The sequence below is a fragment of the Neovison vison genome, chromosome 1 (assembly GCF_020171115.1).
Source record: "Neovison vison isolate M4711 chromosome 1, ASM_NN_V1, whole genome shotgun sequence".
In the NCBI taxonomy this organism is placed as follows: domain Eukaryota; kingdom Metazoa; phylum Chordata; class Mammalia; order Carnivora; family Mustelidae; genus Neogale; species Neogale vison.
The window spans coordinates 301,654,137-301,678,604 of NC_058091.1; the positions used below are offsets into that span (position 1 = coordinate 301,654,137).

Genomic DNA, 24,468 nt, shown 5'->3' on the forward strand with positions numbered 1-24,468 from the left:
CTCCCACATCTTGGGCAGATACCTGGTTTTTTAGGCTCTTGATAAGACACCTTTATCTCTGGGCACTCACGCTTAAGGTGTCCTGGCTCCTTGCAGTAATAACAAACTCCAGGAGTATCCCTATGTTTATATTGTTGAGCTCCCTGTAATCCTTGTAAACCTTGAGTGATAGCTGCAGCCATAACCTGCCCTTGAATAACACTGTCATTGATATCCCTGCAAACTTTAATATATGTACTCAAGTCTTTGCTTTTCCAAGGTCTGATGGCTTCTTTACACCACTTATTAGCTTGCTCATAAGCCAGCTGTTTTATCAATGGCATGGCTGCCTCTACCTCCCCAAATATTCGACCAGCTGTTTGCATCAGCCTCGCTACAAAATCAGCATATGCCTCATTTGGTCCTTGTATTACCTTAGACAGCTGACCCTGTAAATCCCCACTGCCTTGAATGGTTTTCCATGCTTTAGTGGCCGCCGCAGCTATTTGCAGATACACTGCAGGGTTGTATTGTATTTGGGCCTGCTTTCCCATGTACGGTCCCATTCCCATTAACATTTCTAGGTCCCACTGAGGATTTCCAGCCGCTGCATTACGGCGGGCAGTGTCCTGTGAGTATTCTTGCCAGGCTGTTTTCCATACTAGATATTGCCCTCCTGACAAGGTTGCGCGGGCTAGATTACCCCAGTCTTCAGGGACTAAGTTCATTCCCGCTATGGTCTCCAACAGAGATACTGTAAAGGCTGCCTGAGGGCCATACTGCATGACTGCTTCCTTTAATTGCTTAACTAGTTTAAAATCAAGAGGCTGATGATACCGCTGGTTGTTTTGGTCCTCTAAAACTGGAAAGGCAGAGGTCAGGTCATGATCTTTCCAGCTCGAAGCCCTGCCACTACCGCATGTGGTGCAGCAGCTACAAGCTCCTTGGCACGCCATAGGATTATACGGCGGAGGGGCACTAGGCGTTGCTGGAGTCGACAGTTTCAACTGTTCAAACTTGGAGTACATTTTACGGTCTAACTTTTCCCCTGACATTTCTTCTTCCTCTTCACTAGAACTACCCCCCTCTGAGGCAGAAGACCACTCTTTAGGTACTTCAGATCCCATTATGAACACAAAGACAACAGACGCAGACGTTAAAGACACTAACCAACACATTGACTTTTTACGCGCATATACTTCAGTCGACCTTTACTCCCCGCTTTACCGCGGAAGAAAATCCCGGCTCTATGGCCGCCCGCTTCTTATTGCGGTCTTGTACAAGATTGCCACCACTTTAATTGTGGTTCCTTCCCCGCTTACCTGCGGTTTTTCTCCTTGCAAGGTTTACTTACTCTTTAACTATTCCCGGGTCTCGGCACCATTTGTTGCCCTCGGCCCGCAAGAACGACAACCAGCCTGGCATGGTGTTAATGCTTCGTCTCTTTATTTCGACAACTTTCTTAGCTTATGTGTGTCAGGATGACCAATAAGGGGCCAAACAATGGGGAGAGCCAATGAGAGTCCTGTTATTATACTGATTAAATTTGAAACAGCCAATGACTATGTCCTCCTTCAGGTGGGCTTCACCAGAAAGTTCGGTGTTTACTTGCAGCATATTTTGCTGGCAGTGAGCCAAGCGCCATCTTGTAATGGCGGGGACTTTCCCGGCCGGAGGCGGTCCCCGACACTATATGATAAATTTTCTCTCACGAATGCTATAATAGAAAGGAGGGATCTGGGAAAAACTTGGTCCTTAATTTCAATAGAAAGAATTAAAAATTAAGTTTAAATTTGGTTTAAATTTGTGCATGTTGTTACATATCCAATTATATAATTTGTTTCAGAGACTTGAACACGTGATCTCTCTTTCCCTGTCTCTCTTTCTGTCTCCCACTAATACAGAAATGGAACAGAGATACGCCTTCATACAACATGTGTTTGTATCTATAATCCCATACTGTGTGTAAGCATATATGGATATACACCTATATACATATGCCTATATGCCTGGATGAAAGTGCAGTGAGGTTTTTAATCCTTTTTCATCCTCTCGGAAATGTATAATGTTACACAGCATATAACCTTTTCGTGAACTTGAGCAGAGTACTCTAAGGGATATTTTGGCAACTGTAGAAGTGCTGATTAGGCTGTGCTATAAATTGTCCAAGATGGGTATTTTTTTTTCCCCCAGAGGGAGTAATTACAGAGTAAAAATAATATGAAAGGCAAAAGGTCATTCACCATGTATTCCAAGATTCTAGGGATTATGGCCTTTGTTAATCTTATTTAAATAAAAGTGAATTTTTTTCCTAAATAGTAAACTGACTCCTTCTATGCAACTGAGCCACATCATGGATAGAAATGGCAAAGCTTCAGGCTGTTAGTCAAAGATTTACATTTTGAATCATACCCTTTAAAGTTTCTCCCAAGTGTACTTCAAGTCTATAAAGAATGCCAATTCTGATAAATAACAGGTAAATGAAGGTTCAGATGTAATTATTATTATTATTCAAAAATGAGAATATCTAATTGTTTATGGATTGTTGGTTCTCAGCTTTCAGAATTCTTAAAGGTAATACTATATATTATATATCTTTATAAATGGTATTAGCATTTTTGTTAGAATTGGTATTTAGAATAAGGTTTGTCTGATATCTTTTCTTATTGTGGGATAATTCAATATATTTCCTCCCATGGTTAATTAAGCTATATTAAAAATGTGACACATAATGGTATTTATTGGATTAAAGTTGCAAAGGTACATGTGAATGTTGTCTTTATGTCAGACATTAATAAAATAAAACACTAGGCTCTTTAGAAGGAACCCAGTCCCAAAGTTCTTGGTTTCTTTGAAATTAAATTTATAGCAAGTCTATTTTTGATATTCTTTGTGATCTTTATTATCAGAGACATCCAAAGTCATTGATTTAATCTCCTTTTATCATGAGATATATTATATATAATATATATAATTCATAAGATACATATCATATTTTGTTATAATATTTTAAATATTATATCAATTAATATATGCAATATAATATATATTATTCTTATATGTTATAATGCATATGATATATAATACATAATAATATTACTATATAATATTATATGATATAGATTTCCAATTTCCTCTTCTATTAATCTTATATATATGTTACATATACATTTCTAATTTCCTCTTCTATTAATCCTACAGTTCTCTCACTAGAATATCCCCTTTTACACACACACACACACACACACACTCAGGTTTTATTTTCCTAATTGCTTGTATTTCTTATCTTATTAGAGAGGCTTTTTATTCATTTTCTTTATTGATTCATCTGTTAATGGAGCTTGAGTTGTTCTCATATCTCAGCCATTGTGAATAATGCTACAGAGAACATGTTAATATAGACATTTATTTGAGATTCTAATTTCAGATTTTGGGGATATGTACACAGAAGTGGAATTTCTGGATCATATAATAGTTCTAGTTTTTAATTTTTGAGGAACCTCTATATTGTTTTCCATAGCTATTGCACCACATGTTACCTTCCCACCAACAGTGTAAGGGTTCCAATTTCTCCATAATGCTACCAACACTTTTTGTCTTTTGTGTTTTGATAATAGTCATTCTACCAGGTGTGAAGTGATCTCTACATGTAGTTTTTATTTTTCATTTCCCTAATAATTAATGATGTTGAATATCTTTTTATATAATTTTTGGCTATTTGAATGTCTTCTTTGGAGAAATGTCTTCTTAAATCCTTTGCCAGTTTGTAATGGCTTCTTCTTTTATTTTTATTTAAAAATTTTAAATTTTGCTCTTGACTTGAAATTCTTTGTATATTATGGAAATGAACCCCTTATCACATAAATGGCTTACAGGTATTTTCTCCTATTCTGTAGGCCGCTTTTTCATTCTGTTGATTGTCTCCTATACGGTGCAGTAGTTTTTAGTTTGGTGTAGACCCACTCATCCATTTTTTCTTTGATGCCTGAGTTTTTGATATCATATCCAAGAAATAATTGCCAACCCAATATCAGGAAGATTTTCCCTATATTTTCTTTCAGGAATTCAAATCTTCAAGCCTTATATTTAAATTGTTGATATGTTTTGAGTTGGTTTTGTGTGTGCTGTAATATAGAGGGCAAATTCCTTTTTTTTGCAAGTGCATATCTAGTTTTCCCAATACCATTTGATGAAGAAACTGTTTTTCCCTGTTGTTTAATGTTGGTACTCTTATCAAAGTTCAGCTGGCTGTCTATGCTTGGGTTTACTTCTGGGCTCTCTGTTCTGTTTCATTGGGCTATATGTGTATCTTTACGCTATGTCATATTGTTTCAAATACTGTAGCCTTGTAATATAGTTTGAAATCAGGACATTTGAAGCTTCTAGTTTTGTTCTTTTTTTTTTTTTTTCAATTGCTTCATTCTCCGTATTTTGTAGTTCTGTATTTTCTGTATTTTGAGGATGCTTTGTTTTGTTTTGTTTTTCTATTTCCATGAAAAACACATATGGAATTGTGATTAGAATGGCACAGCTCCAATCTGTAGATTGCTTTAGGTAATATGGACCCTTTAACAGTATTAAGTCTTCCAATGTTTAAACACAAGATGTCTTTCCATTTATTCATATTTCCTTTAATTTCCTTCATCAATGTTTTGTATTTTCTAGTACATAGTCATTTCACCTCATTGGTTAAATTTCTTTTTAAGTATGTTATTATTTTTAATGGTTTTGCAAATTAGACTGTTTTCTGAATTTCCTTTTTGGATGGTTTGTTGTTAATGTACAGAGACAGCTGATTTTTGTGTTTTGATTTTATATACTGCAACTTGACTGAACTTGTTCATTCTAATAGTAATATGTGTGTGTGTGTGTGTGTGTGTGTGTGTGTGTGTGTGTTAGTCTTTGGGCTCTCTACCTATAAGATCTTGTCATCTGGTAACAGAAATATTACTTCTTCCTCTTTAATAGGATTCCTCTTATTATTTTTTTTTCTTTTTAACTTCTCTGGCTAAAACTTCCAGTACTGTGTTGGCTAGAAGTAGAGTATTAGGCATTCTTGCTTTTATCCAGATCTGAGAAGGAAGATTTTCAATTTTTCATCAATGAATATGATGTTAAGCTATGAGCTTACTGTTACAGCTTTTATGATGTCAATATACCATTCTTCTATACATATTTTTTTAAATTTTGATAAATAAATATATATAAATATGTAAACATAAAAATATATATAAGCTATATACTATATACATATACAGTATATATTTTCTTAAAGAGCCTCATCATATTTATTCTCCTGGAATTTATAGCATTTTTTAGGTACTTGGCTGTTTATTCAGGCCTTAGAAATTAAAAAGAAATACCCTAAACTTCTTTTGATTTATAAATAAATCTTATCTATCAGCTATTTTTTGTTAGTTATTAGGAGACATTTTGAATACAGTTTACAGTTCACATGTTCTCAACTATATGGAGAGTGTATAAGTGTTTAAATATTAATCTTAATATATACTAATTTGTCTAATGGAGCATGGTGAATGTGGAAGAATTACTATACTTGCAATTCCTAGAATGTATCAATAAGTATCAGCTCTTTCCCTGAACATGATTGTCTTCCAAGGAGATGCTTCCTCTTATATGATGTGATCTAAATGTTATCTAGGATATGATCTTTTATGACAACTTATACAAAAAACAACCTGCTTTGTAACACTACCGTCATAATAATTTTGTGATTTGCTTACTTATTTCTCTGAACTAAGACTTCATTTGCTTGCAAGTGTATCACCTCAGTTTTAATTAGCTGAGGGTCCTTTGGAAGGCTTATAGAACTGTGGAAAGTTAAGCTGTAACTTAGAGACCTTACTTAGCAACTAGGATCTTGACATCCTAGCCTTTCTACCGGAGGGGCTGGAAGATAAGAGATACAGTCTAATTTATTTCCCCCCCTTTTTTTTTTAAGAGAACAGTTATGCATAACTGCCTAGGAACATTATGATATTTACAAATATCCTGAAAATCATGGCTTCTTTCTGTTACTGAATTTGTGCCCTGAGATTAGGTACTTTAACATGAATTTTGGAAACATGACCTCATCAAAGTCCCTTCCAACATTTCATAGCTTTGCCAACAAAGAGAGATCAAAGTTCTTTCCTAGTTCCAGTACCAACATTTTGGGGAATGTACTCTCTTTGGATCATGGTGAGTCAACTGCCTATCCTTTCACAAATCAACTGAGAGCAGAAAGGTGGGGTCCTGTAAAATTGGGACCTTATACTCTTCACAGGCCAATTAAACATATCAAGAGGTGTCAATTGACAAATCCTGATAAAAACACATGATTAAGGTTAGGGGATCATGTGTTTCACAGAAAAGGGCAGTCTACCCAGGAAATGTTAAGTTGGTGAGGATTGTTGAGCTAAAAATATGTCAGGTAGCATCTCACATGTTTATAGAGGAGAACTGGGAAAACTCTTTGTTGAATAATGAATAAACACAGATACATAAATCAATCCCTGGTATCCCCATGTAGCACTTTAAAACATACAATTGTATCTTTAGAAGTAAATGAGAGGACTCCACACATTTACCAGATATATTAACTTAAAAAAATATTGTCATACCATAGCTAACAAAATATTGGGTTAGGGAAATTATTTTCATACAAGCTCTACATTCATTTATCTGTATAGCCTAATTATATCCATGTATGATGTTAAATCACCATTCTTTTAGTCTTGGTTGAAACACTTATACAATTGCATTTTAATTCAAGGTTTCTGCTATTTACATTGTTACTTAGATTTGCTAAAACAAATAAGTTGTTTCAATAGATATATTTCTAATTTTTCAATAAAACAGTTGGTAACAACATGACCATTTATGCTTCTTAATATCTAATTCATAAGTTTCTATAAGGAAAGTTCTGAGCTCTCTCTGAAGAAATTTAGTATCAGGACAGACTGAAAAATTTTAAATTGCTCAATGTAAACATTTAATATCAAAACATATTGAAAAATATATTTTTGCATATCATATCATGATGTTTACATAATCAATAGTGTTTTAATATATATAGGGTAAAAATTAATTCAATCACAAATACTATATCATCCTATGTAGTTATATTTATTTTTCTCATTCTTTAACTTAGTCATTATTTCTATTAATTCTAGTAATTTTGTTTTAATTATGATTTTATTATAAAACCACTCCAAGTTCTTTCCAGAAGCTGACCTAGAGTATTTGGCAATTAAATACATAAATAAATTTACTATCTCTCTTTGTCATGGCTTATACATTTCACTAAATTAAGCTATTGATCAGAATAATAATCACATTTATAGTTATGCTATATTCTTTTCTTTGTTTTCACTTTGAATTTCAAGTTTTGAATTTCAGGTTTTCAAACTCTTATATTTTAATTTCACATGCTGTATGAGAGGAGAAATGCATTGGGGATTACACTAGAACTTGACTAATTTAGTATTTGCTCAACATAAGAATGCAAATTTGATCTCCCTTGTCTTTTGTTCTGTTGCCTAGGGATGTAGAGCTAATAAAATATTTTATATTAAGATATCTGCAAATTCTTCTTATGTAGGTTATTTTACATATGTTTTAAAGTTTGTGTAAATCTAGTATTCCATTACTACAGAATTTACTAATATTTAAAATCTGAAAGCATATCCATTTTATATATTACTTAATACGTTTGTTTGAATATGTGGTCTAACCATTTTCATGTCTTTTCCTTGTCACATTTTTTTGTGAACCGTATTACCATCAAATGATTTTAATATGAAATATTTTTCAGAACACTATCAGCTGTATGTTCCTGAGTCAGCTCAAGTTGGTTCAGCTGTTGGGAAAATCAAAGCAAACGATGCAGACACTGGTTCAAATGCTGACATGACCTACTCTATCATTAACGGTGATGGTATTGGGATATTCTCCATCTCCACTGACAAAGAGACCAGAGAAGGGATCCTTTCTTTAAAGAAGGTAAAAAGAACATACTTTCTCTGATTTAGGTAATTCACCCAGTTTTCCATGAATGATCCACATTGGTGTCAATTATCCATATTGTCAGGTCATTAAAAATGTTAACTATTTCCTCTTTAACATTTAATTACATCTTAATTATGACCGTGTCTGCCTCTTTGGAGCCACTCTTAGAAAATATATATATTTTTTTTCTTTTTTTTTTTAATAGTGGGAAGATCTATTGTGGAATATGCTGTGAATGTGTCTGCCATCTTGTTTTTAGATAACAGCTTTATCATGCTTGCCAGTTCTATTAATGCCATTATTCTATGTTGTACTAATCCAAGTAACATTAAGAGACTTTTCTAACCAATGTAAAAATCTCCGTCATGTTAGCTAACACTCACTGGGAGAGGGTTTTTTTGGACAGTAATGGATTCATCAAGACAGATTTAGTGGAACCATTAACCTCCTCCTGACTCTTTTTATTGCTAAGAATTTATTTGTCAGTGGACTAAATCTATCTATCACCTTTTTGATTTTAGAGTACAATATGTTTATGTCCTTGAAAAAATGAAGTGGAACACAGAAAATTAGCAAAGAATTTAAATATAACTCCTAATGGAGTGTATCTTAAATATTGAATTATTTCAACTTAGAAATTTAGAAACATTCTTATCTCTGGACTTTACCTTCATATATTTTTATTCAGAAATACTGAAGTGGAGCTGAGGAATTGGTCTTTTTAACAAATACTCTCAATGATTCTGCTGTAGAATGTATTCAAAACATAGGCTGAGAAGTTTTATCCTGATGTGCTACCATAGACAGTGAAGTGAATCCATCATCTACCTGTATCTATCTACCCATCCATCTACCTATGTATCTATCAATCTATCATTTAGCTAGCTACATAATTTTTGTGTGTTTTGTATATATTTTTCTATTTGAACTGTATACAATTTTATTCTTCTAATGAATATCATTTTATATTGATTAAAATTAAGGATTAATTTGTTTTCAGTTGCTACAAAAGGGAGCTGCAAAGTAGATTTTAGAGTGATTAAATATAGAAGAGTAGTCATCTCTAATCTATGTAAAATATTGATGTCTTCACTTATAATACTTTATCATTGGGGCACCTGGGTGGCTCAGTGGGTGAAAGCCTCTGCCTTAGGCTCAAGGCATGATCTCAGGGTCCTGAGATAGAGCCCTGCATTGAGCTCTCTGCTCAGCGGGGAGCCTGCTTCCGCCCCCCCCGACCCACCTCTCTGCCTACTTGTGATCTCTCTCTCTGTCAAATAAATAAAATCTTTTAAAAAGTACTTTATCATTTTAATCTTTCTTTCCTGAGATTGTAATAAGAAGTCCTGTAAAACAAATAAATGAGAGGGGCATCTGGGAGGCTCACTTAGTTAATCATCTGACTTTGGCTCAGGTCATCTCAGGGTCCTGGGATTGAGCCCCACTTGGGCTCCCCGCTCAGTGGAGAGTCTTCTTGTCCCTCTCCTTTTGCCTCGCCCCCTGCTAATGCACTCTCTCTCTCTATCAAATAAATAAATACAATCTTTAAAAAAAAACTTTAAAAAACGAACAACCAAACAAATGAGAATTTGATAAAATGAGGATTATAGTTGTAAGTGGAGAGACTGAATATGTGTTTCTACGCAGATGAGTAAAAGTCAATAGAGACAAGAAACTGAGCATACTAATGAGAGGATAATTGATTTAAAAAGATGGACTGGGGTAAAGATGACCCTGTATAGAATCTTGATCACAGGTAGAAAGAAATAACCTATGATGATATGCTTCCTTTCTTGAGAAAATCCAACAGAAGTGGAAAGTAAATTGTTGCTGATAAGCTTGCAATGATACAGCCGGTGTGCAGAAGGTGGGGGAGGGGAGCAGTTCTTGCCTATTGAGCACTATGGTCTTTGAAAAGTGGAAAGTTACAACATGTTTGCAAGAAGTGAGGGTGATGGATGGTTTAACTACATAAAGGATCTGAAAATCATCCTCGTATATATCATGGAATTAAGAATAATGGGGATTTTACAATCCTACATGGTCTCAATTTGACAGTGTTTGTGAAAAACAAAGGCAAAATGGTTTGTGTGCATATGCATGTACATACATCTAATTAACATACAATAGTTATTTTCAAGATGAAATTTGTTTCAATTGTGTAAATGGTAGTGAGAATGTATTCAAAATAACCTCCACAATTAATGAGTTCAAATTTTCCCTCACTGTTTTTCCATGAATTTTTAAAAATATTTTATTTATTTGACAGAGAAAGAAAGATCCTAAGTAGGCAGAAAGGCAGGTAGAGAGAGAGGGGAAGCAGGCTCCCTGCTGAGCAGAGAGCCCAATGCGAGGCTTGGTTCCAGGACCCTGAGATCATGACTTGAGCCGAGCACTGAGCCACCATTTTTTAATGTAGTCTGCACTTCCAAGATGCATTCTTGTTTGCATTCATCTAATTTTCGAATCCTTCAGATTAAGATTACTAATGTGAGTTACTTCATTGCGATATATTGTATGCTGTAAATATTTGCAATTTAATTTAATAGTTTACATAAACTATGTAATTTATTCAGGGGTACTCATTCAGGGGCGCCTGGGTGGCTCAGTCGATAAAACATCTGCCTTTGGCTCAGGTCATGGTCCCAGGGTTCTGGGATCAAGCCCCACCTTGGGCTCCCTGCTAAGTGGGGAGTCTGCTTCTTCCTCTGCCTCTGCCTTCTCCCCTCCCCAGCTCTTGCTTTCTCTCTTGCTCTCCCTCTCACTCATCTCAAATAAATAAAATCTTAAAAAAATAAAATTAAAAAAAAAAGATACTCATTCAGATGGCAGGAAATAGATCAAACAGCCCTTTAAAATCTGTTCCTTATTTAATCCTCTAAGGCAGCTCACCTTAACCAGCAAGGCAGAACAGCTAATCTTCCCAAAGATCAAAATCAGCACTGCTTTCTAAATCTGCTTGCAGGAGCCTCTGCCCATTCCTGTCCGTATCATTCCTTTATCAGAAAATTGCCAAGTTGAATTCACTGGTCCATGGTGTGGTAGGTTGTAAATACACTTTGATAACTTTCATTCATTGTTTAATGGAGCCTGACTGGGTTGGAAAGGGGAAAAGGAAAGGGCGAATGCAAGCTGATGCATTCTCCTCTGGCAGAAACCCTGTAGCTAGGGATACAGGCTTCTTAGCAGCCTCTCGCAGGCTCTCTTCCTGCGGACTCCATATCAGCTTGCACTCTTTATAGCGCTTCTTCCAATTTCTTTTTTAATTCAAGGATGGATCCAACCCTATTGACTCCTGACTTTCAGCAAATACCATCTGTAATATCATTTTCTTTCTTCAGATGTATTTAAATACATAGACAGTGTCTATTATCTTAAGCGAAAATATCTAAACTTGGTCTTCAAGTCAATGAAGGGTGGTGGAAAATATGATCTCCACTGTCAAAGGAAATACAAATTTTGGTCCTGCCATTGAAAGATCTGTGGTGTAATTTCAGGTCTTTGAATCTGCTGTTTTCTTTCTCTTTTTTTTAAAAGATTTTATTTATTTATCTGACAGGAAGAGGTCATAAGTAGGCAGAGAGGCAGGCAGAGAGAGAGGGGGAAGCAGGCTTCCCGCTGAGCAGAGAGCCCGATGCGGGGCTCCATCCTAGGACCCCAGGATCATGACTGAGCTGAAAGCAGAGGTTTTAATCCACTGAGCCACCCAGGCACCCCTGTTGTTTTCTTATTTAAGCACTTTAACAAGGTGATTACTAAAAACATGGATAAAATAAGGTGAAAGTTGGGATCTAAATTTTGTCTGCCAAAAAATTACAATAATACCTTAATTTTTACTTTTCTCCTTGTCTTCCTTTTCTCTCCTATATGCACCAAGTTTTAGTTACACTTTTGAGACCACTGCATGTAGTTATTATTGTGTCCTTTATTTAATGTTATCCAATTCCCTATAAGAATGCAAAATAAGTACTCTGTTATATTATATCGTATATGCATGTTGTCACTCGTGTTTCTGGTAATCTCCTTCTCTTTCCTTCTTCTCTAAAAGATTTTTTTTTCAAAGTTACAGTTTAATATTGTCTTTATCGTTCAACATTTACTGGTATATATCAGTCATAGATATCTCTCTCTGGATTATCTTTTCTATTTTACGTATCAGTGTAGGCATTTCACTAAGTTCTTGCTATGGAAAATGTAACAATTCTAGATCCCTCTTAACTCTGCTAAATCTTATAAAGTAGGAAGACCTTATTCTAATTAACTCACTGTGAATGCACTGATAATTACCACGGATGTGTATCTACATATGCTGTAAGTGCATGTCTACAACCAATGCTGGTGAACTATTTTGCAGCTGAAAACTGTATTTTTTAAGCTTCATACTATTCAGTGTGTAATAAGATTGCTATCATTTTATTTTACAAATGATTTGAAATAGATCACAGATAAACATAAAAGGTTACAGTATTTTTATAAAGTTTAAGTTAATGCTAGGAGGAAAAAATATGAAATATGTTCAATTATAACCATACTAGATCTTTTCCAAATGACCACATTTTTGGTTGTTTAGTGGATCCTGTTTATTGAATTTTTCTTTAGTATACCTTTGTATTGACTGATAAAATAAGAATCAGATTTTTCTGGCCTTTGGATTGTAAAGTTTTGGGGCTCTGAGTCACAAAGTGCAATGAATAAGACATCCCAATCTATTACAAATCCCCACAAAGACAAACATGAACACACTTTATTTTAAGAAGAAATACATTTCTAGGGCACCTGGGCGGTGCAGTCGATTAAGCATCTTACTTCATTTTGGCTCAGGTCATGACCTTGGGGTCCTGGAATTGAACCCCAAATTGGAGCTCCATACTCAGCTCAGAGCCTACATAAGACTTTCTCTGCCTCTATCCCCCCCCTGCACTCACCCCCAGTAAAATCAAGAAAAGAAAACCTTAAAAAAAAAAATGAGAAGAAATAGGTTTCCAAGTCTAATAAACTATTTACAAAAATTGAACATTGATTAGGGATTTTATTATCAAAAAATTTGTCCAAGCTGCTATTTTTATATTTATAAGGGTCTAACATCTGGAAAGAAATTCTCCTGGTAAACCAGTTGCTAAAGAGAGGAGTCCACATTTCAATTCAGTGGAATCTATTACCGTATTTGCGGTGACTTTTGACAGAGGACTACTTTGGGGCAACTTTTGTTCTTTCTACTCATATATAGTCATGACCATGAAGTGATAGATATAAGTTGAAACTACTTTGGAAGTTAATTGGATGATTTTTACATATATATATCTATAATATAATTTAGTACATTAGATGGAATTTGGTAATCTTTTGAAACATCCTGATGAGTTAAGCTATTCATATCCGTAGACTATTAGTAAGTTTTCATATGTGGTCATATGGAAACACACAAACATATATGCTTGTATAAAAAATACATATAAATGATATATAAATGTACTTTATATATTATAAGATATATGTGTATTTGTTATTTGAGATAAAAATGTCCCATTTATTTGTCAAGTGTTCAAATGATAGTAAGGAAACATTTAATATTGATTTATATAAATATCCTTGGAATTATACACATTGAATGAACATTATACTCTTCTGCACAGAGAAACTTATAACAAGAAAGCTTATACGTGTATTCTAGTTTCCACAGAACATCTTCCATCCAGGAAACATCTCTGACAAGGACCACCAACCATGACACAATAAGAAAGTCTACTTGAAGAAACATTCAAATCCATGTAATTCTCCTTTTTTAATTTTTTTTGCAGAGTTATTTAAAATACATTCTTTCAGAAAGCAAAAATTAATATCAGTTACCATTCCAAAATTTAACCATTTTGTGGCACAACTGAAGTTACGTTTGCATCTGTTAAATTATTGCTATCAGTTCCATTATTATCCACCCATTCTTGCATTATAAAACCTAGATGAGAGTGGAATATAGAAACTGGACCAAGGTGGGGTCATAAGGAGTCTCTAATTCCAAAAAAAAAAAAAAAGAGAGAGAGAGAGAGAAAAGAAAAAATGAAAAAGATAATTTTAGGACCTTCTTGAACTCCCAGAAGAATGGATTCATAGAGGAGCTTGGCTAAATGCTGTTTTCAGTATCTTTCTACTTCTGTTGGTTATGTAAGTCCAGTGGAAGAATATACCAGTGCCATTTAATAAAGAATAGAAGTGATTAATGAGAAACAATTAAAAAGTCCCAAATATGTAGAGCTGGCTGGAAAATGATTGATGGGAATGATAACTATCTACAGTAATGTGAAATGTGTTAATATTAAAGAGGGAAAAAGTATTATTTTATAAGTTAGAGAGAGCAATGATATGTAAAAGTAATTACTAGGAGTAATAGGATGAAATTAAGAAACTAAAATTTAAAATGAAAATTGGAGTCAACTCATTGACAGTGAACTGCATTAGGATATTCAGCAATAATTAAGGAAAAGTAAGAGAAGCCCCAGTGGCTGGGAAGTTAAAATTATACCAGAATAAGCCCTTCTACCAGGGACAGAAGAGAGAGACGATTTTGTGTGAAAAGCATTTAAGTTTCTTAACTCTGTGAGTCTGTGAATTAAGGAAATTATAAAGGCACTCCGAGTTCTGGTAGCCAGAATTAATGAAATTACAGTTAATGAAGTTGTCGATTCATTTTTAGTGTTACAGCAAATACTTGAAAACATGTGTAAATGCATTTTTTAATGGTGAGGACGTTATATTACACTAAAAATCTGTTCATCTTCAGTCACCAAATTCGAATGTTATATTACACTGTTTATGTACTCAAGATTTCAGGCCGTGTATACAGCAGAGTGCTTCAGGACACAGCAAATTAGAGTCCCACTGCCTGAGGTCAAATCCCATGCATAGCACTTACTGGTTGTGGCTCCTGGAAAAGTTGAATTTTTCCGTGCCTCGATTTTCTTATCTGTAAATGGGAAACAATTATAAATCATGGAAATGTGATAATTAAATGAGTTAGTATATGTTAATTGTTTAGGTCACACATAAGCTTCAGCTATGCATCTTTTAGAAATAATATAAAAATTTTTCAATCTTCAAATATAAACCATGCAGTAGCACCTTTCTGTACTCTAAATATAGCTATGTTTGAGATTGAGGAAGAGTGATTAATCATCCCCGATGTACTAGGAATTATGCCAGATACCTGAAATATGAAGATGAATTAGATAATATTCTTTCTCTTAGAGAAAACTGAGTAGATGTGAAACATTATTATAATACAAGATGTCAAATGTCCATGGTATAGGTTTACTTAAATTGTTATGAGCTCACAGAGAAGAGGGACAATTTTTCAAAGATGAAGAAGGGTCAGAGAAAACTTTGCATGGGAAATTCCTTTTAGGCATGCGTGGAACAATATGTAGCAGATACAAGCAAAATCAATGGGAATCAAGGGCTTTATATTTAACTGCATTGTCCTTTAAATGTGGGGATCACAGGCAAACGATTTGGAACATTAAAAATAAGGCAACATTATATTGGGGAATGCCTCATCTAAGCAATATGATTGTAGCATGAGCTACCTGAAATCTATGTCTTTCCTGAAGAAATCTTTATGGCCGTTGCTGCAGAGTGGAAATTTCTGAACGCCAAACCTGGGGGTCTCATGCAACAAGTGGTTGGACTAGAATGTGAATTGAGTTCCCAACCATGCTCAGGTGTCTTCTTCCCCAGGAATGCTAAGTCAGTCACAGAAATTGGGACAGCTAAGGAGCGGGTTATATTCCCGAAAGCCCAGCGAAAGGTCAGCCCAGACAAATTTCAGACTCTGTCCCCAGTATCATGAGAGAATAAATTTATGTTGTGTCAAGCCACCTAGTTTTTTAGTAATTTGCTGTTGGCAGTCCTCAGAAACTAATGCATTAACTCAAAAACCTAACAGACCAATAGAATTATTAAGCAACCTCATTTCTGAGTATCTGTGGAATCATTCTAAGCACCATTCCAATAAAACAGAGCATATCACAGGTGTAATTGAATGTTTGGATAGTTTAATGTTAGAAAAACAAATATCTTACACTGAATTGTATAAAATTATTTTTTGTGTATGTCATACGTTGTTGACAACAGCAATTTCATATGGTTAATACTCATTTATTTATTTTTTTATAGTTGAAGGTTGTCAATACATATCCATGCTGTATTTGTGGTAATTCTATATTTCTGATATATTTAGTTATTAACTATGATAGTCGTGATTTATCATGGTTAACATTGTTAGAGAAAACACAGGACACCCAGTTAAGTTCTAATTTCAAATAAATTGTAATTTCTTAACTAAGTATGTCCCATGTGATAATTGACACATACTCTATCAGAAAATAATTTTAACTCACTAAATATGGCAACAACTAAGCAAAGCATTTGTTAAGTATGAGCTGATGTGGTAGTTTGTGTTTTTAAGTCACAGAGCTTGAATCACAACTGAACTTGTGCAGAGAATTATACCTAAAGCAAATGTATAAATGAAAAAGAATTTGGTGATATTCCTGGAATATTTATTCCTGAACATTAGTATTATATTAGTAACCTCCAGTAGAATACCTTTGTCTTATGCTTACCTATTAAACACTAAACCAATAATCTAGACATACAGTTTTCCAAAATAGAAAGTTGAAATAGTTCTGCAGTTTCGTTAAATGAAATAAACTATATTTAAATTATGAAATTCTGTTCCCCACCCCAAGTATTTTGGTGAGGCAGAATTTATGGAGTAGATAATGGGTAAGCAAATTATCAACTTCTCTTTCATAAAATCTTCAGATTGATCTAAGGGGAAGAACTCTTTCCTCATTTTTTTTTCAGCTTGAGTGTTTTAATAATTTCTTTCTGAATGTTGTCAGCGAACAGCCAGAAAGACCTAAAAGCATGAACAGTTGACATTTTAATGTAGAACTGGAAAAAAAATATTTCTTGTTCTCATGAACAGTCTCTGGTTATAATATACCCCTTATCATGTCCATAAATAATACCTCATGCGTATGGAGTTATTCTTTATATGGTTTTGATTCATTATTTTTAAGGCAGGAAAAACACGTTTTGTGTTTTAGATTTTTTTTTTTTAAAGATTTTACTTACTTATTTGACAGAGAGAGAGATCACAAGTAGGCAGAGAGGAAGGCAGTGAGAGAGGGGGAAGCAGGCTCCCTGCTAAGCAGAGAGCCTGATGTGGAGCTTGATCCCAGGACCCTGAGATCATGACCTGAGCCAAAGGCAGAGGCTCAAACCACTCAGCCACCCAGGTGCCCCATGTTTTGTGTTTTAAAAAATTTCAACCAGGGGTACCTTTAAGCAAAGCCAGGCATTGCTTAAAAAATAAAAATAAAAAACAAAAGCTATCAACCAGACATTTCATGTTTTTGCTTTCTGTGGTAACTCAGTAATAGCCTGGGCGAATTTTCTTTCTTTTTTAAGATTTTATTTATTTAGTTAAGACAGAAAGAGAATAAATGGGGGAGGGGCTAAAGGAGAGGGAGAAGCAGACTCTTCACCAAGCAGAGAGCCTTACTAGCAGGGAAAGCGCCACAGGACTGGATACCTGGACCCAGAGATGACGACATGAGCTGAAGGCAGATGCTTAACCGACTGAACTACCCAGGTGCCCCTCGATTTTTTTTTTTTCTTTTAATCATTTTCCCTTCACTGTCTTCTTATCAGAATCAGGCTTTAGATGAATAGATTTCACCATTCCTGGTACAAAGTTTTTGATATACTATTTTTAGGTTAAAATAAAAATCTGGTAGCTATGGATATATAAGCAGAGTTCTAAATAATTTCCCAGGACTAAATGATTAGTAGGGAATTACTGGAAGATCTATTGAAACTGTGTGGATGATGAGTATCTGAACAGTTTTGCCAAAATTACAGAAGTAGCAAAAATAATAATCCTAATCCAATATCTATATACTATTACAATTTAATGCAAAACAAAGTTACCATACTTTATATGCTATACATAATCCTACAGTCCAAGAATACATGGTGGAATTTCTTCCCAGTTTTTCTGCACTTGCAATTTAGCACCGCCAGATTTTCTACATAAATGAAGCTATTAAATATTTCCATTTCCATTAATTAATTCCCTTCTAAAGTCCCTGTCTCCACTTAAAGAATCTTCTCATTCCTTGGTGGCTCTAGCTGGATTCCAATCCATCCATCTGCCATCCGTCTTGTGGTAAACAAGTCCTACAAAATGATTATCCCTGCCTTGATGTAGTTAAATATATATTAGATAATCCTAAGCATGAAACCATGCATCTGCATAAACAGCCTGTACCTTAGCAGTAGGTAGGCTAGTGTTAAGATAAATGACATCTATGTTGCCAAGGGACCTGCTTAAACAAACCAAGAGACGCCTGTCATATTGAGAGCACAGCTTGATAATAATATTTGATGGTGTAGAGGTGGCCAAAATTGTCTCTACAAATTTCACTGAGAGTCACAAAGATGTAAAAGCCTACACCAATGAATAAATGGAGATGACTTTTGAAATCCTGTGTTACAATGAAAAAGAGATGTTAAGCATTACTAGTAAATTAATCCTGTTTTGCTTTTTGGGTATTTGTTTTGTTTTATTTTTAAGGTCTCCTACACGTAAGTTCAAAGAAAAAAACCTTAATCATTATAAAGTTTCCCAGATGCAGCTGGTTGACTTTAAAAAATTACATTGATCTAAACATATGGTAAACCTGCCAACAGTGTTGCTTTCCATAAATAAAATACCTGGCTTCTGACAGCCCATGCTCCTCTGCACCTATCAAGGATCATTTCCATCCACCCAATTCCTGATAGGCAGCAAGTGGGTACTGTTCCTAGAATAGGCTATTTAAATTTGGATGAGATTTGCTGAATTAGTCAAAGACATAAATTCTTTTTCTTTTTTTTTTTAAGATTTTTTATTTATTTGACAGAGAGAGATCACAAGTAGGCAGAGAGGCAAGCAGAAAGAGAGGGAGGAGGAAACGGGCTCCCTGCCGAGCAGAGAGCCTGATGTGGGACTCGATCCCAGGACTCTGAGATCACGACCTGAGCTGAAGGCAGAAGCTTAACCCACTGAGCCCCCGGTGTCCCAAGACACAGATTCTTATTTACTAATATCAAGGAGAGAAGTCAAGGAAGGAAAAAGGATAATTTTATCCTTTTGTATTTTATATTTTAAATTCCCTCGGAAAGAAATGATTCCCAACTGATGGAGTCATAAACTTCAGAACTAATCAACCCTTCTTTAAAATAAATGTAAAATATACAGTATTTTGTCATATATAAATTTGTATGTGTATGTATACATATATATGTGTGTGTGTGTGTGTGTGTGTGTGTATACACACATATATGGTCTTTTATGAATATGGTCTTTTATGAATTTGAGTCTTTAATTTGTTTTGACATTTTTATTTTGTTTTCTAAAAACTTAAAAAAAATTGCAATGGCCCAAATTCATCCATGTCCCTGAGATATATGATAGGTTCTAGGTTCTTAATATTTCATTTAGAAATTAAATAGTTGTTTTTCCTTTTATGCCATCTTCAGTCTCTAAGAAGACCAATTTTCCAAGGTAGTTCAGAAGAAATAAGGGAAGTAATCATCAGTAGGAGTAATCGTTCTGTTTTTAAGGACACTTTTTCTTTCTTTTTTAATTTTTTTTAAAGATTTTATTTATTTATTTTTATTACTTGAGAGAGAGAGAGAGAGAGCATGAGAGGGGAGAAGGTCAGAAGGAGAAACAGACTCCCCACTGAGCAGGGAGCCCAACGTGGGACTTGATCCCAGGACTCCAGGATCATTACCTGGGCAGAAGGCAGCTGCTTAACCAACTGAGCCACCCAGGTGCCCAAGGATCCCTTTTCTAATGAGCTTCTCCTAGGCTCTTAGTGCAAAGGAAACTGAGTTCCTCCTTAGGAAGTAATCATTCTCTGATCTTTAAAGAAAGAAAGCTCCAAGACTGGAGCATTCTAGTGTCAAATTAGTGGCAGACACAGGGATGAAAAAATATTCTGTTTTTCTCATAGATATTAATCAGGAAAGACCAGCATCAATGGATACTTCACCAGGCTCTGAAAAGGCTGATGTCTGGATCCTTTGCACCAACATCACTATGAAATTTTTTGACATTGCTAATCCTAAATCTGAGCTCATTTTAGGTTATAGAGTCTATCATATGCATTAAGTCTAACATATACATTTAGTTATATGAAAAAGTACTCTCTTAGAAATAATACCTAGTTGTTTACAGGGACTCCTATTTCTGATTCTGTATCTTTAGTATTTTCATAATATCTAATATTCTTATGGCATTAAGTACAGTGATATCAATGTCTACTTACTGTGTTATATCCTATATTAGGCCATATGTTCCTTCAGGCAAAACACTTGGATGACTTTATTCATTATTTTAAGTCAAATCCATGACTTCTGACCTATATTGTTAACACACACACAAAAAAAAATTGGTTGGATTACTTTAAAAATTAAGACAAAAACTAAAACGATTATGAGAAACATTTAATATGGACTCAAAGCTAAAAAGCAAATGGTATAAATAAAAAAAGATAATTTAAAAAATAAAGTCGTTAAAAACATTATATTAAAGAATATGAAAACAAAACAAATACATAAAATGGTATTACCAGGTGAGTTTCCAAAAGGCAGTATTTGTTTGTCTATAAGAAATATTTTTTGTTCCTAGTTATCATCATATTTATATCTTTGAAAAATTACAGTTGATTCAGACTTGAGTTTTCATGATTTTTGACTTAGATGTTATTGTGAAGACGAACTTCATAGTCTGTTGACAAATGAAAATAGATTGACTTAAATCTATCCGCATTTGTTTGTTTTCAAAAATGCAAAAAGATGTTTGAAATGTAATGGCAGTCATAATATTGGAAATTTTATATATTTTTTCCCAACAGCCACTGAACTATGAGAAAAAGAAATCATACACTCTCACCATAGAAGGAGCAAATACACATCTTGATTTCCGCTTTTCTCACTTGGGTCCTTTTAAAGATGCTACCATGCTGAAGATCATTGTTGGAGATGTGGATGAACCACCCCTCTTTTCCATGCCTTCCTATGTCATGGAAGTCTACGAAAATGCCAAAATCGGGACTGTCGTTGGCACAGTTTTGGCACAAGATCCTGACAGTGCTAATAGCTTAGTAAGGTATGGTATGTCTTAATCTTTTAGACATATAAAGTTTTTTATTGCCTCTCACAATAATTCAAAATGAATAAAATAAAGCGTGAAATATTTTATTTCCATGTTATTTTTATTAAGGTGATTAAATTAGAATATTAATTGAGTCGTTGGCTGAGTATTATAGCGATGGGTTTCTGTCAAATTTAGAATGCATGTAGCTATCTCCTTCAGTGCCATTGACGGTCCATAGCATGACCTTGAACTGCACAGATCTGCTTGTAACACATGGATTTTTCCTTATAATACATGGATTTTTAAATAATAGTACTGCAAATATTTTTTCTCTTCCTTATGACTTTTTTTAAATTTTTATTTATTTATTTGACAGACAGAGATAACAAGTAGGCAGAGAGAGAGAGGAGGAAGCAGACTCCCCGCTGAGCAGAGAGCCCAACATGGGGGTCAATCCCAGGACCCTGGGACCATGGCCCGAGCCGAAGGCAGAGGCTCCAACCCACTGACCCACCCAGGCGCCCCTCCTTATGACTTTCTTAATAATAATTTCTTTTCCCTAACTTACTTTAGTGTAAGAATACAGTACCTAATATGAAATTTGAAATATAAGGTAATTAACCATTTATGTTATTGGTAAGGCTTCCAATAGGCTTAGTATTTAAGTTTTTGGTGAGTCAAAATTTATACGTGGGTTTTCTGCATTATGTGGGTTGAGGAAATCAACACCTCTAAATCCTGTGTGTTTCATGGATCAATTGTATATTGTTGACCACATAGATTACATTTTTTATTTGACTTAATAAATGTGTGTGTAATTGAATGGAAAACTTATGTAGAAATATTTAACTATAAACTAGAGAATTTTGAGTCCTTAGTGATAGGAATATAGCTATAGTACAAACTAATGATTTCAGAATTATACTCATCTCTGCCTCCTGGTTCTGTTACAGTAGTTATGTGCATTTAGGAAATCATCTACCTTTACCTGTAATAATAATAATAATAATAATATCTATCTCTGCGAGTTATTGTGAGAATGCATCAAGCAATGTTCATGAAATGCTAAGTAGAGTTGCCTGCACCTAGTAGTCCCTCGATAAATTCTAACTTGTCCAAGGAAGCAGAGAGTGCTATTTTAGAGCAGTACTTACTTCCTGAAGATGGGAAGATCAGGGTGGGAATTCTGGTCTCTTAATCTACTAACTGTACCATCTTTTAGTTAATCAAGCTTGCTGAATCTCAAATATATGATCAAGGAATAATGATGTTGTGTAAATACGTTGATAGAATTAATTTAAATTGATATAATATGCCAAGCACAGTCAGTAAATGCTCAATATTTTTTATCATGGTATGTCATGCAGTAGTGATAATGAAAGCTTTTTTTGCATGATCAGAAAGGTGTTTTCTTTTTCTTTTTTTCCCTCAATGATGATAAAAATCAAAGGTTTGATGCATAGACAAGGCTCTTTATTTACCTTGTGTTTATACCCTTTGATAATCCCAAGGCCCTAGAAAGTTTGAAATCTTTAACAAATTTGCCTGCTTTTCCTATCAAGTCCTTATTCTCGGATTCTTCATTTATTATCCTTAAAAAAAAAAAAAGCAATTATGGCAAATATTCTTCTTGGCATCTATGTTAAGTTTATAAAGGGTTTCAATTTTCTTTTATATAAGCATTATTATTTCAGTTTAAAAAGAAATGCCTGCTGTACTTATGCATTGACAGAAACCACTTTCTGTGCACTAATGTGTATATTCAACAATCCTATTCCATCTGTGAGTATAAAAACAACACCTTGTCAATTCGCGACCCCTCTGTCACACTTACAGCAAGATTTAAGCATTTTTTTGAAGTTTCAGGATAGGCAAACTATACAACATAATATGCAAAAACCCAACTACAGAAATTGATCTCTGATTAAAGGATAGAAATAATATAAGTCAATATGTTTAGTCATCAAATGAAGGAGAAGCCCTCTATGCTTCATTATTCCATGGAATGCCATATTTCAGCAATATTTTTGGCACATAATAATAAGTAAAATTCTTCTAACAATGTGAAAAACTATAGCATTGTATAAGAGACATAAATGTGGCCATCCTTAATCAAAAGGAGACAATACACTTTGAAAAGAGTATTTCATACTCTTAGTTTGATGTGAAATATTTGATAGATAATGATGAGTTTCTTTTGAAAACTTAAGTTTGATATTAAAGATGTATCCTGCAATATATTTTTACAACATAACACATTCTAAAAATGTTATGATCAGATTTAGAAATATTTGCCAAAATTTTAAAGATATCTTTCTAAAATATTTTAAAAAACAAAAAAAGAAGAAGACTAGTTCCAAAAATGGTATCTAAAAATATACCATTCCAAAATGGTAGACCAAAGGGAGGAAAAATTGAGATCAGACACAAACTTCTTTCCGTGTTATTCTATCTATCCCAACGTACACACAAAAAAACTCTTATTCCACAAAGAACAGTGGGTCTTACCCAAGGACACCACCACACACACACCAGAGGATATTTGGCAGTATCTCAAGAGATGTTTGGTTGTCACAGCCAACAAAGGGAGGAATATTATCATCTGTGGGTCAAGGCCAGGGATGGTGCTAGAATATCATACAATTTAGATGTTTAGACAACAGAGAAGTCGCTGGTCCAAAATATCGATAATGCTGAAAATGGGAAACCCTGACAGAGCAAACAGAACTGGGTAGTCCATTGGTAAAACCTGAGGACTAATTATTTTCATGGACAGAAAATACATTTGTGAGGATTACATACCACTATGTATGTTTCAAATTCTTGCACAGCCATGTGGATGTTTCAACATCTACCATCATTTAATAAAATAAACTATTTATATATACTTGATTGTCCCATGATATTGATGGTTCCATGTTATTAGAAACTTTTAATTGAACACCTGCTATGTTACATACATTCTCCCAGTTTCTGGGATGCAAAGATGATTGGTATATTATCTCCTAAGGCTAATAAAGAGACCTAAAAATCCATTAGCAAATGCATTATCCTTTTTATTTTGTTTTGGTTAGAAAACTAAAATGAATCCTTCCAGTGCTGCCTTCAAATAACTACACTCTATAGCTGCTGTTTGGGAGCATAATTTACATAATATTTATTCTTGATTTTAATAAAAATGTGTCATTCACAGGGGCCTCTAGGTGTAAACAGTGAATAAAAAACAGAAAACATTAATAAACAGAAAAGCAAGCTATACTTCCACCTTCTCA

General features: G+C 34.3%; 1 protein-coding gene across 4 annotated transcripts in view; it reads left to right on the plus strand.

Annotated features, from left to right (window-relative positions):
* The window catches only part of CDH18 (cadherin 18), a 339,165-nt gene that overhangs the window by 241,715 nt on the left and 72,982 nt on the right, over positions 1–24,468 (plus strand). For all 4 annotated transcript variants that reach the window (XM_044233538.1, XM_044233545.1, XM_044233550.1 and 1 more), the window contains exons 5-6: positions 7,796–7,983; positions 20,955–21,208. In XM_044233538.1, coding sequence (XP_044089473.1) covers positions 7,796–7,983; positions 20,955–21,208 — 442 coding nt within the window. The remainder of the gene's footprint in view (positions 1–7,795; positions 7,984–20,954; positions 21,209–24,468) is intronic.